This window comes from Cebidichthys violaceus, unplaced genomic scaffold (genome assembly GCF_023349555.1).
Source record: "Cebidichthys violaceus isolate CVI_PGR_0920_01 unplaced genomic scaffold, fCebVio1.0.p SCAF_70, whole genome shotgun sequence".
Classification (NCBI taxonomy): domain Eukaryota; kingdom Metazoa; phylum Chordata; class Actinopteri; order Perciformes; family Stichaeidae; genus Cebidichthys; species Cebidichthys violaceus.
The window spans coordinates 1,036,724-1,049,866 of NW_027176928.1; the positions used below are offsets into that span (position 1 = coordinate 1,036,724).

At 40.9% G+C, this 13,143-nt stretch overlaps 2 protein-coding genes across 6 annotated transcripts in view; one reads left to right on the forward strand and one right to left on the reverse strand.

Annotated features, from left to right (window-relative positions):
* Positions 1-1,686: 1,686 nt before the first annotated feature.
* On the reverse strand, positions 1,687-5,968 carry cldn2 (claudin 2). Its single transcript, XM_068736617.1, has 2 exons — positions 5,699-5,968; positions 1,687-3,651 (listed from the first exon to the last, which is right to left on the reverse strand). The coding sequence occupies exon 2, from the start codon at positions 3,640-3,642 to the stop codon at positions 2,806-2,808; it is 837 nt and encodes a 278-aa protein (XP_068592718.1). The 5' UTR covers positions 3,643-3,651; positions 5,699-5,968; the 3' UTR covers positions 1,687-2,805.
* Positions 5,969-12,320: 6,352 nt separating this feature from the next.
* The window catches only part of clip2 (CAP-GLY domain containing linker protein 2), a 34,713-nt gene continuing 33,890 nt past the window's right edge, over positions 12,321-13,143 (forward strand). For 2 of the 5 annotated variants that reach the window (XM_068736579.1, XM_068736578.1), the window contains exons 1-2: positions 12,321-12,907; positions 13,050-13,092. The gene's annotated coding sequence lies outside the window, so the exon portion shown is untranslated. Of the gene's footprint in view, positions 13,093-13,143 lie in introns of all 5 variants that reach the window. The other 3 variants (XM_068736577.1, XM_068736581.1, XM_068736582.1) reach the window with 3 other exon arrangements.

The window sequence follows — 13,143 nt, forward strand, 5'->3', positions numbered from 1 at the left end:
TGTCGTACAAATTACATTAAATAAACACAGCGAATGCAGACAGAACTTAATCAATATTAACTACATGTTTTGATGCCTAAAGAGCATTAATACAAATGCTCTAACTGAAGCTGTTTCTACCTATTAAACAAGTTCATGTTTATATATTTCAATTACTTAAAAGTGAACATTTCCTCCATCTTCTTCCAGGTTATTAAATATCGATACACTTAATCTCCAGATTTGACCGTGTAAAATCATCAGTAAATATGTGTTATTTATCAAATAAAGATTAGGTGGGAATTCTACCAATTAATAATAATTCTATATAAAAATGTTTAACGTGTTGTTCTTCTTTTGGACACTAGATGGCGCCATGCAGCCATCACAGGTGAGTCTGCTTTTAAAAGGAGGTTAAATAAAGTTTATTTAAGGCAGAACACACATAATCCCGGTAGCTCTTCTTATTCTCATGTAATTGAAATTAATACATTGGACAAATTGGACCGATTTTGTTAAAATTGTGGCTGCAGCTCTTTGATTGCACAGAATATTTGGAACACTCTGTGTTGACCCTTTTAGCTCAACAATAAGGATTACAGTGCGACATTAAAACCAGTCGAGAGGACGGAAACTCCAACTATGTGCACGTTATCGTTTGAGAGACTTCAGTCTTTGTTATTGTTTGATAAGCACCGATACAGCAAACTGTTTGTGTCGGGGCAAGTAAAGAAGGTGAAAAAAAAAATTCTCTTAATTTATTGGTGAAATGTTCATTTTTAGTGGCAACCGAATTGATGCAACAACCTTTGTTTCAGAATGCAGGACTCGTCGTTTTTGCACCAGTTTGACTGAAGTCTGATTCATAACCTCTCACACCTGCGTGTGATAGAACAGCAGAGATAAGTGGACACGCACACGCACACGCGCACACGCACACACTCTGTAAAACTGCTGCTTTCTGGCGACTTTATTTGTCCATGTTGGTCACAAAGACTGAAAAAAAGTTGCTTATTTACTGTATGTTTCTGGGATGTTTGTCTTTCCCATAGACTCAGTGTGTGTGTGTGTGTGTGTGTGTGTGTGTGTGTGTGTGTGTGTGTGCGCGCGCGTGTGTGCGTGTCACTTGTCCACTTATCTCTGCTGTTCTATCGGTCAAACGTGTGTTCGTTGAACCAGTCCAGTCCCTGACACCGGGAGTCGGGCTCTGCAGTGGTTTATGTTTGACTGGAGGTCTTCACCGGTCTGTAAAACTGCACCCTGATGACGCACCGCTCCGGTTTTAGATCCCTTACTGAACTTTGCTTGACAGGAACTTTAATTTAAAGTTGTCACCCAGTGTGGAGACTGTAAACTGACCCCGGTCCCACATGTGCCGTTTTGGTCTCACGTCAAACTGAAGCTGCGTATTGATCGAGCTGAACTGGCGTCTTTGTTTGTTGAACAGAGTTTGTGTTTGCCTTCGGTTCAGGGCTGCGATCTTTTCCCCATTCGAGCGAAAACGCCGACTAATAAACCAGCCTCCACACGTTGTTGTTACAATACACACCTACGTGTTTTAAAGGGAACATCTGTCGTTTATAGAGATGCTGTTTTGCTATCGATGCTACAGGTTCTATTCTGAATTATGGGACTCCCTTTTTTTTTAATGCAGATGTCTACATTTATAAGCGTTCACAAATAAGAAAAGGTAGCGCTCATCACCAAATGAACAACTAGGAACAGATTTCTTTATTTTTTTTTTTTATAATCAGGGTTGTTTTCATGCGCTGTAAAATACATCTACGATAAATCAGTAGAAAATACAAATCAACCGAAGGAGGATGAAACACAGAGGCGTGTCTGTCGCTCTGATGAGAACGACGCATCCAGTGCGGTGAAACACGTGTTGCACCGTGACTCCATGTGACTGAGTGCAGGTTGCGTCGATCCTCCGACTGGTGAAAGCCAGCGATCTTCACACTGATGTTGTATGAATATACGTCCAGAGCGGAGACAGAAAACGCCCCACTGCTGATGTAAAAAAGCTGCAACACTCAGCAAACGTTATTTCACGTTTCAGCCTGAATGTTTCAAACCGAACGTCGACCCAAATAAACCAACATTGTCACACTTTAATAATGATGATAAGGCACAAAATTCATTAGTATGAAAACAGTATTGAAAATGTTTGTTTCTGAAAACTTTAAAAGAAGCTCATGTGCCTCATTGATGTCCTTAAAGGGACACAAACATCCAGAAAACAACCACAAAGATATCAGATTTTAATATTACGTCCCACTTTCACTAAGTTAAATCTTTCGGTCCTGATCATAACTGCCAAATCTTCTTACATTTTCAGAAATTGTAACCCTTTAGATGACACTTTGTTTACATAATTCCACTGTTGTTTGTATAAAAAAAAAAAAAACAGACAAAACTTGCATGATTTAGGATTATTCGTAATGTGTCAATGTATTAGCAACCACATTGATATTGAAGCATTTTCTTTAAATTATCTTTTTTGTGCAGGAAACCAGGAACCATTGGGCAAACAGGTGGAAAATAGTAAAAAACTAAAATTTTTGATTCTAGATTTTTCAATGGGGACATTGTCTGTAAAAAAAAAAAAACTCACACTACTGTCAAATTGTACACCAAATGTATTTAAAATGATCAAAAATAACAATGAAAAGTAAGAACTGTTTCCTAGTGAGGCTCAAGGGTTAAAAAGGACACAGTGAGACGTCGACTCACTTGTGTGTATTGAATTTGTCCCGTTTGATTAAATACATAAATACATGTGAGTCGTCGGGCGTTTAACGGTGTGATGGAGTGACGGTAGCCTCAGACGTATCCTGTGATGTCATATCCTGCCGTGGCGGGCTTCTTGGCCCCCCCCTGGACCCCGTGTGCGGTGGACTGGGAGCTGTGACTGGTACCGCGGACCAGCGCCTGGCCCCTGCTGGCCGCGTTGGCGCCCCCTACCTGCAGGAGGGGGTTGCGGTAGGTCTGCGAGGTCGCCCGCGCACCTGCGCCCGCCCCGCCGCCGACTCCCACCGGGTACGGGTATCCTCCGGCGTGCCGTCTGCCGCGGCCGCCGCCGCCGCCGTCCTGCGCCTCGCAGCACGACACGCACAGCATCCCCCCGCCCAGCATGGAGATGAGCGCGGAGGCCAGACCCACGTACAGACACTCCCCGAGCTCAAACTTCATGCTGGAAGGCACGTTGGGTCGGTAGAAGGTCTGGACCACCTCGTGCGTGGTCCACGACACCGGGATGAGCGACAGGAAGCCCGCGGTGAGGAACATCCCGCCGCTGGCGCCGGCCACGCGGCTCTTTACCGAGCCGGCGCCCTCCAAGCAGAGCGTGCACTGCATCCCGAGGGCCGCCATGGCGATGGCGAGTATGGACAGCACGAGGGAGATGACCATGAGGGCCCGGGAGGCCTGCAGGTCGGAGGACAGGGCCAGCATGGAGTTGTAGGTCTCGCACTGGAAGGCCCCCGTGCTCTGGTAGACGCACTCCATCCACAGGCCCCTCATGTTGGCCACCGCCGTGACGATGTTGGAGCCGATGTGGGCGGAGATCTGCCAGTACGGGAGCACGGTGGCCACCATTGTGCCCAGCATTCCCAGCAGGCCCAGGAAGAAGCCCATCAGCTCCAGAGCCGCGGACGCCATTGGCGGCAACTGTGACGGAGAAGCCCCGCCCCCCAAAAAGCAAATCTGTCACTGACTGTGTAAATATTACGGTGTTTTCTCGTAGTCTGACTCAAGTCGAGACATTTTAATTCCTCTCTGAATTTAAGTTAGAAAGCGGTCGTTAGCCGTAGCTTTTTGTGAGCTAACCTGAACAAACGACTGTATTTATTTATTTTTTGGGTTTCGTTAGCTCGCTAGCTAATTTATTTTTGCTGCGATAAATGACAAGCAGCCTAAAACCTTCAAGCGGATGTTTGTACGTTAGCTATGCGTTGACGCGATACAAGCTAGTTCGCTCGCTAACAAACATTTTCCTTTTTTAAGATTCTCAATATGGTTTTTTTTAACATTTAATTCATGAGCTCTTGGATTATTTGTATTTTGATATTATGGGATGGTCCTCCATACTTTATTTTACGAACAGAAAAGAAATCTCCCGCTAGTCCGACTTGTATCTCGTCAGATAAATATAATAAATGAGTCAGTTATCTTGATACTGATAACTGTAGAGGTTTGTTAACGAGTGTAATCACATACAAACCGTACAATATATATATATATATATATGATTAGATGTATTGGTGTTATGAACATTTGTTTAAGTGTAACTGCAGGTGTCTCTTCCAGGTCTGTTGGTGCTTTTTTGTAATTGTTTTCACTAAGACGGAGATATTGCAGCCGGTTATCTCTCATCACTAAATTATTATTTACACCTTTGAGGCTGACGCGTGAGGTCTTTACTCGTCTGCTCATAATTACGGTCTGCGGTGTGTGTGTGTGTGTGTGTGTGTGTGTGTGTGTGTGTGTGTGTGTGTGTGTGACGTTCAGGCGGCTTCACCTGTGTCTGGAAAACTGCGTGGAGCTACGTGGCAAAGTCCAGACGTCTCCTGAGCGCGTTCCCGTTGAGATAAATCAGACCGTGATACGACTGCGCCACGTTTAAAACTCATAGCTTTGTTCTTGTTTGTGTTTTTTGTATATATTTTCTATATTAATACCCAAATTATACATAGTTCACTACCAGCTTAGCTGCGGACGATGATTCTAGTCTTTTGAACCTCTGCTGGTCATGTTGATTTAAACTGAACTGCTGATTAGACGTCATTTAAATGCTGACTATCCATGTTTATAACAGTATAACTGTATTAAGGCGAGACGCTGCAAGCCAATGAAGATGTTTGCTTCTTTTAGACGAGTGGAACAATTCATTTCACTACTTGAACTAGATTTCTACCAAATTCACCAAAAGTGACCTTTAAATAATGCCTCATTTGCATATTTAAACATAACATTTCATAAACTTTTCATACAAAAAATACTCGTCTTAATGTGAGTAATGAAGTGGTGAAGTTTCATGGTGATATCTATGAGTTAATTTTTTGACCCTATTCACCTGTAGAGTCTTCTAAACGTCTCTTTTAAAGGACGTTTTTTTCTCTAAATGGCGTTTTTCTCAGACTCTGATCCAGAAATCTCCACTTCAGTAGCTCTGACATCCACCAAACTTCACACGTTCATTCCTCTCTGTGTCCTGAAGCTTTCTACACAGGGGCTTGTTCACACAGCATTCACACACTCATTTATACTACATTTATTAATAAAAACATTGAGAAACATAAGCTTTTTTATGTCTGTTGACAGTATTTTCTGATTTATGGAGGGAAACAAAGAGAGATCCAAAGTCCCCTCTGTAAACACATTTGACTGTCATATGTCAACAACACGAAACAACAATTTTTTGTATCCAATGTTCACATTTCTGTCCTGGAAAAAAATGTATGCAAATCGCCACATACATGTAAGGATATTGCCTCATTTGCATATTGAAACATAACATTTCAGAAAAAGTTTCACGGTGATATCTATTAGTTCATCATTTTACTCCATTCACCTGTAGTGTCAGGGTTAAAGCTTGTATGCTGAAAACATCTTGTCACCTGTCATATAATGATCCACACACACACACACACACACACACACACACACACACACACACACACACACACACTCACACAGCCCACTTTCCATGCATTACCTGAGACTGCCGCAGATTGAGGAAGAGCCAGACGCCCGACCAGTTGAGGATTCGATTCTGTTCCTTTTTTTTTTTTTTTTTGCTGCAGGAGCTGAAGTTGCAGCTGGTAGCGGAGGATGAGGAGGATGAGGAGGATGAGGATGAAGAACACGGTACGGATTGAAATTCACCGCCGGTACCTCTGGTGAACCTGCTTCTCTCTGACCGCTCCCTCAGACCTGGACATAGTCGCAGGCTGTCGTGCCGCTGCTCTACTTCTAATGAGCACTTTTAGTCCGCTGGCTGCATCGGACCAGGCTTCTTTTTTTGAAGAAGAAGAAGAAGAAGAAGAAGAAGAATCCTTTGAGTTTGATATACTTCCTGTTGTAAAAGACTTAAAACAACAGTACAGGACGATGGACTCTGCTCATTGTCTCTCTGTCTGTGTCTGATGCTCTGCTCTCTTTGTTAAAGTGTGTGATCTCTGTCCCTCATCCAGACCTTCCCCTCCTGTCATGTACACACACACACACACACACACACACACACACACACACACACATATCATTACCAGCCACGTTAATCATTCTCTCATCTGTCATTCCTCTAAAAACAGGTGGCGCAACGTTCAGCAGAACCCTAATATTTCAGGATATTACTTCTGTATAGTTTGGAGTGAGAGATATGTTTAATTTAGCAAAATGTCATATTGCTTTGATGAAAAGAGCTAAAAATGTATTATCCTTTCATGTCACGGTGGAAAGTGTCTCTGTTTAGTCTGCAGGAATCTAAAACATTGCTTGTGAGCATTATTTTTTTTGTGTATTTTTAATTAAAGTTATAAATGGAATAAACCTGCCTGAAGCAAGAGGAATGATGATTATGTTTTTATTTTAGTTTAATCTATTTTTTCTTTTGGCTTTCTCAATAGAGACATTTCCTAAAAGTAAGAAATGTGTTGGTCTGTTCCCTTCCTTGCTTCCTCCTTCCTTTATTGCTCCCTGCTCTCTAATTCGTCTCCTAGGTGCTGAATATTAATTGTGTATTAATTGTACGTCAAACTTTCAGAGTTTACGTTTAGTAAGTCTCAAATTACCTCAACGGAAGTTTTCTTTTAATTTATTATTAGTAGATAAAGTTGTATTATCATTGTATTATTATTGTCATCATCATCATTAATATTATTAAAAGTATTAAAAGTATTAAAAGTATTAAAATTATTAAATTATAAAATGTATTAATATTATTAATATTATTATTCTACACAGATTTTAAGCGTGAAGCTATATATATATATATATATTATTTTTTAAGATTTATTTATTAATTTAGCCTTTAAAGACAAAATTAGGAACTCAAAGGCGCAGCTTTAATTACTTTAATTACTTTTACTTTTTTTGACTTTGAATTTATTGATGCATCATTTATACGCAAATTTATTTCATTAATTTATTCCATTTTTTTAAATTTATTTTTGTATTTAGTTAATTAAATCTAAACACCATAAATGTCTGGGCTTATTTTTGAAGGCACATTTCAGACTCCGTACTAAAAATAACTGTCATAACATATTGTGAATTTACGGCTCATTAAAGCTGACACCAAACTTGGCCGCCTGCCGTACGTCACCATCCATCAACAGTTTGCTGGGTTGTCCGTTTGAAGACTGCTGATGCTGAGAGCTACAAAATAAAACACGAACGCTACCCACCATGTCAGTGCACCTCCAGGTACGCCCTCCCTTGTCGGCGCTGTCATCCGAACCGTCTACACGTGCCATCGGTGTCTGTATCGGTCGTTACAGTCACCCTGGTCCCGTCCCGGAGCTCCAACATTTTTTTTTTTTCGGTTTCTAATCCCTCCAGACCGGAGGCCCCCACCGCATCATAATGGGATTAGTCGCGTGTAATCCAGTCACTTCCCCTACGAAGCAGAACGAGAGAGGGCAACGTCCACCAACACACTTACACTCTCAGAAACACTGAGCCATTATTATAAATCACAGAGGGGCATTATTATCTGGACACGCTGCATGCTAATGAGGCGGCTCAGGTCGGCCTGAGAGCCTTTGTTGGGCCTACTGTGAATATAATGGGGCGTAGTAATGATTTAAGAATCCCCAAATAACTTCTTAAAGCGGAACACCAATGTATGTATGTATTGTTGTTGATGGATTCGGTCTTAATCTTGACATTTAAGTGTATTTGAGTTCATATTGTGTTATAGATATGCATAGTCTCTGCCCTCTAGTGGTTTAAACTCTCCTCATCACATTTTATTTTGATAGAAGCTGATCTGGAACACAGACTGTATGTAAGAAGTGGACAAAGTCATCGTGACGTCCCTCGTTGGTTTATGAACGGCCGGTTTTGAAGCCTCGAGTTCAGCGATTTTGGCTGTCGCCATCTTGGATTTTTTGCAACCAAGTGAACAGGAAGTGACCACATCTGGACTGAGGAGGAGTGACGTAGAGACGCCGTATACGTCACTGGTAGAGAGACCTGTCAATCACAGTGTAGCCCCGCCCCTAAGCGATCAGTCAAATGTGATGGACCATGTTCCCTGATGCTGATTTGTTAATATTAAGATGTCGGCCATATTGCCTAGAGAATTGCTTTGGTGCAGCTGTTTGCATTCCTCCTGATGAAAGTTAAAAAAATGCATGACTGGTTTTGTTTGTCATGTTTTTCTTGCTACAACTGCATTTTGTTGTGCAACCATTTGTGTTAGCACTAGCGATTAGCATAAGCTAGTTAAAAAGGCTATATGATTGGTAATTAAACAAAACAGGAAAGTCTGGCTACATGTTAGAGTACTGTAGACCAAACCCAGTGTTTAATGTGGTGCATTCTATGATCTGTAACTGTAGCATGACAGTATGGTGGAATTAGCAAGATAGCTAGCTAGCTAACTAGCCAGCCCCTAAATGAGTCAAATTTAAAAAACGTAATGCTCACAGCGTAGGAAAGCACATTGCTATCGCCAGATAATTAGTCTTTTTGACTGATTCACTAGATATTGTAATGAGAAAATGAGCCTACATCATAACCATTGGAATCAGACACACTTTTGGTGGTTGTATCTGTGTGTAGTACTCTAAAATATGCACTATATAGCCAATAATATGGCGACATCTAAACATGAATGTAGTTGTTAAACACGTCATTGTTAAACCATGGGCATTGATCTTCTGTTTTGACAGCTTCCTTGGGAGGGTTACAGCACGACATTTTATAAACCGGCTGCAGGGATTTGCTCCCGTTGAGCCACAAAAGTCGTGAAGTCGTGAAGTGAAGTCGTGCACTGGTGTTTTGAAGGATCAGGTTCTGACTTCAGTGAGAAGTCAGGTCTTCCCAAAGGAGTTGGGCTCTGTGCAATTGTTTGAAAAAACACATCATGATCAATGTCATCATCGTGACGTCACCCATCGGTTTGTGGACTGCCTTTTTGAAGTCTCGAGTTTGGCGATTTGGCCGTCATCATCTTGGATTACGACTGTCGCCGTCTTGGATTACGACTGACGCCGTCTTGGATTACGACTGTCGCCGTCTTGGATTACGACTGTCGCCGTCTTGGATTACGACTGACGCCGTCTTGGGTTACGACTGACGCCGTCTTGGATTACGACTGACGCCGTCTTGGGTTACGACTGACGCCGTCTTGGATTACGACTGCCGCCGTCTTGGGTTACGACTGACGCCGTCTTGGATTACGACTGGCGCCGTCTTGGATTACGACTGGCGCCGTCTTGGATTACGACTGGCACCGTCTTGGATTTTTGCAACCAGTGAAGTGACCACATGCTGCTTATTACTTCAACTTGTCAAATGCTTCTACAGCCGTGGCTGCAAACGATTGTTGTCCCAACAACTTTCACACTAGTACTCAATGTTTTTATGCGATTAACTTCAATCTTCAATATGTAAAAAAAAATCTTGCTGTTATCCAAAATCATTTGAGAGCGGTTAAAGAAATATCTCAAACCAAAGAGAAGCATGTCATACTTCAAATCAACTAAAAGTATGAAAGGACATTTTCTTTATTGTTTTTTATTCATTCAAATATTCACAAACAAAAAGTATTATTACCTTCACAATCCACTTAGACAGTGATTTTATATATTATGCACAATATTGCTTTTTATTTTAGTTTATATTAGTTCCTGGAGTTCGTATTACTTCTTATACACTCGTTGTATTTTACTTTTGCCGTTTTAATTGCATTTTTTTGTATATTTGTTTACCTTACTCTTATTTCAATTTTATTTTGCTCTGGTGTCAGTGTTACACTTAATAACTATTACTTTATTGTTCATATACTGTATGTTTATTTGATCAATTTCCTTCAGGATTAATAAAGTTATATCTTATGTTATGTTATCTTAACCTATCTTAACTTATCTTATCTTATACTCTACATATTATCGGCATTTTATTAAATTGATAAGTTGGACATTAAAAAATGTATATGGCGCAATGGGGTATTATTGATAATGATGATATCTCATCACAGTGTCCCAGCAAAGAGCGAAACATTGGTCACCTGACCTCTTAAAGTTCTCACCTTCATCATTGACTCTATTTATAATAGAGGGTTTATACGTTTATATGTACTTTTCCAATATGTAAAAAAGATAAAATATGTTTAAGAGGGAAAAACAGGAATTAATGAAGTAAAAATATGTGAGATCAGAATAAAGAGTTTGATCGTCTTTGTTGATCTCTGGTAAGCAGGATGTAGTTTGTGGATCCCGCCACTAGATGGCGACAATAAGCCAGTTCGATGTTTCTGTACAGTTTCACTTGAATGTGATGATGTGAAGCAGCTGCTGGGTGGCAGATTGATGCACTTTATTGAGTTAAATGTCTTGAGTTTAACATTGATGTGATGTTTATCTGGTGGATAAAGAACAGGGTAAAAATCTACAGTTTTCACATTTCCTTTATTCCTAGAAATTGTATTTGAAAAGTCAGTGGAAGGAAAATAAAACTAATTTTGTGTGTTTTATATTGTTAGGTAAAACAACATCCATCAATTAGAAACAAAGCCCAGTAAAATAGAAATGAATAGACGTGAAAATATCAGAGATAGTCTGTTTTAAAACATGTTACAAATACTGTAGACTTAATAATGTAGCATTCAAGTGTGCTGTGTTGTGTGGTAGCGTCAGGCTTTCTAAGATTTGATTGTAAATGGGTTCTGTTCTTAGCTCTGCTCACATCTTTATGATCCACTTTAGCTTCAGGTGTGCGCTGTAAGCTCCAAACTACAAACTACAAACTAACTCATCTAACCACAGTCAGCCAAAGGAAAAAAAAAAAACAATAATCTAAATTAAACTCACGTCATTACACAGAAATAAAGTCTTCTTCAGACCTGTTGTGTCTCCTTTAAGACAGATATGAAGTCCCACATACAGAACACGGTTGACTCATTTATAGGACTCTAGAGACCTCTAGTGGCCAACAGACAGACCTGCAGCATGTCAACAATTAAAAACTGATTCACATTCTTTCTTATTTGTCTTCTATAGATGACATTTGTTTTAACAGTCTGTACGCACAAATAACAGAATTTAAATATATTTACAAACAAAACAAGAACATAGCAGCAACTCAAGTCTATTACGTGGCACAAAACTCCTCCTTTTTTTTTTTGTTTTTGCAGATTATTGTTATCATGTCTCTGGATGTACAGCTGTATAGTGCCAAACTGTGTCTTCTGGTTGGTTCTGAACAGGTAGCATCCTGATAAAAATCAAATAAGATAAAATAAGATAAAATAAAATAAAATAAAATAAGATAAAACTTTATTAATCCTGAAGGAAATTATTGTGCCAGAGTGTCATTAAAGATTACCAAAAAAACAATAGAATAAAAAAAAACAAGTATTATTATTATTATATAATTTATTTTGCTTTTATTATTATTATTTATTATAATTATTGTTTATTAACAATATACAAATCAAACTTCCAGGTGAAGAATGAAAGCAGGTGTTTGTTACTTTGTTTCCAGTGAAGGGTGAAGATCACTTCGCGCTACAGCTGTCAAACCGGGACACGCCCACCAGCGGACCAGCTGACCAATCACAGGGCTCCCAGTGGGGACGTTTTCTCCTCCACTGACCAATCCGGTCGTTTTGAAAATCGAACCGGAAAAGGGGGGCGAGCAGTGATTCATGTGAACGGGTTATGACCCCACCCACAGAATCAGAAGAATATGAGCATGAATCGCCCACGCGTTTTTAAAAAATGTGTCCACGTGGCCATTAAACTCATATATTATCCCTCTCGTTCTTATATGTACCGTATGTTTTTAAGTTATATCAAATATGCCGGTAAACTTGCATGTGTTCGGTCCCAAATAGAATCCCAAACCAAACTGCATCAAAATATCAGCTATTTAATGCATACTGACTTATTATCGAGTGTGTGAGAGGGCATGTTTGTGATTTAAGATCTTATTATGAAACATAAGTGACCAGTTTTCAGTTCGGCGCACGCGCAGTGTTTTAAATAAATCTCCATTTGTGTGAAATCTTTATTTTTTATGATTGGCACGGATGCTTTCCATGCGGAGAGACGCACCGTTGAATGCGGGTGACGAACACAGGAAGCCTCGTCATAAATGTGGCATTTTATTCTGAAAGACGGTGTTTTAAATCGCTTTCATTGACGCCGAATACAAAAGTAGCGCGAGGGTTTGGAAGTGGCACCGAGTCGTGCCGCTGGGAGCCACGTATTGTGACCGATAAGCACGCGCCGGTTTAAATCCACCTCCCTTCGAACGGAGCACGTCACGGAAGGAGCGCCAGACTGGAGTCGAGTCTCTCCTCTCTTCCCCCAGGAGGCTGTGCTTCAATCCCAGCCCCCCTTTGTTCAGTCTAGCCGGTGGGTTGAGTCAGAGAGGGAGGCTGAGCGAACCGCAACACGTTCAGACACCGACAAGCGTGAGAAGAACCCGGGTTATCAAGGAGTCCAGGCTGACTTTAACCAGAACCAAGGCGACAGAAAAGTTCTGTTTGTGTGTGTGTGTGTGTGTGTGTGTGTGTGTGTGTGTGTTGCTGATGCTGCGTTTCCGTCGGGGACCCGTGTGCAAGTGTTCGGCTACAAAAGCAGCGATACACCCCCGCTGCTTTTAGCTCTCCTCCCGGAGGAAAAAAAAAAGAAGGAAATGAACCGGCAGCTTAACCGCTACTAAGGGAGCCATCACCCGGTGCACCGGTCCGGTTTGTTGCCCATCATCCAGCTGATCCACGCTGACTCTCTCTCTCTCTCTCTCTCACCCCTTCAGCTTTCTCTGCTCAGCATCCATATTTGCATCCCAGGGAGTGGCAACCACTAATCCTCCCTTTTTTTTCCTCCTGAAAGCTGGAAGTTGTCCCGTCGGTCGCTTTAATTTCCACACAGAAAGGTGAGTGTGTTCCTGTATTAATGTGTTTTTTATTATTATTGTTATTTATGG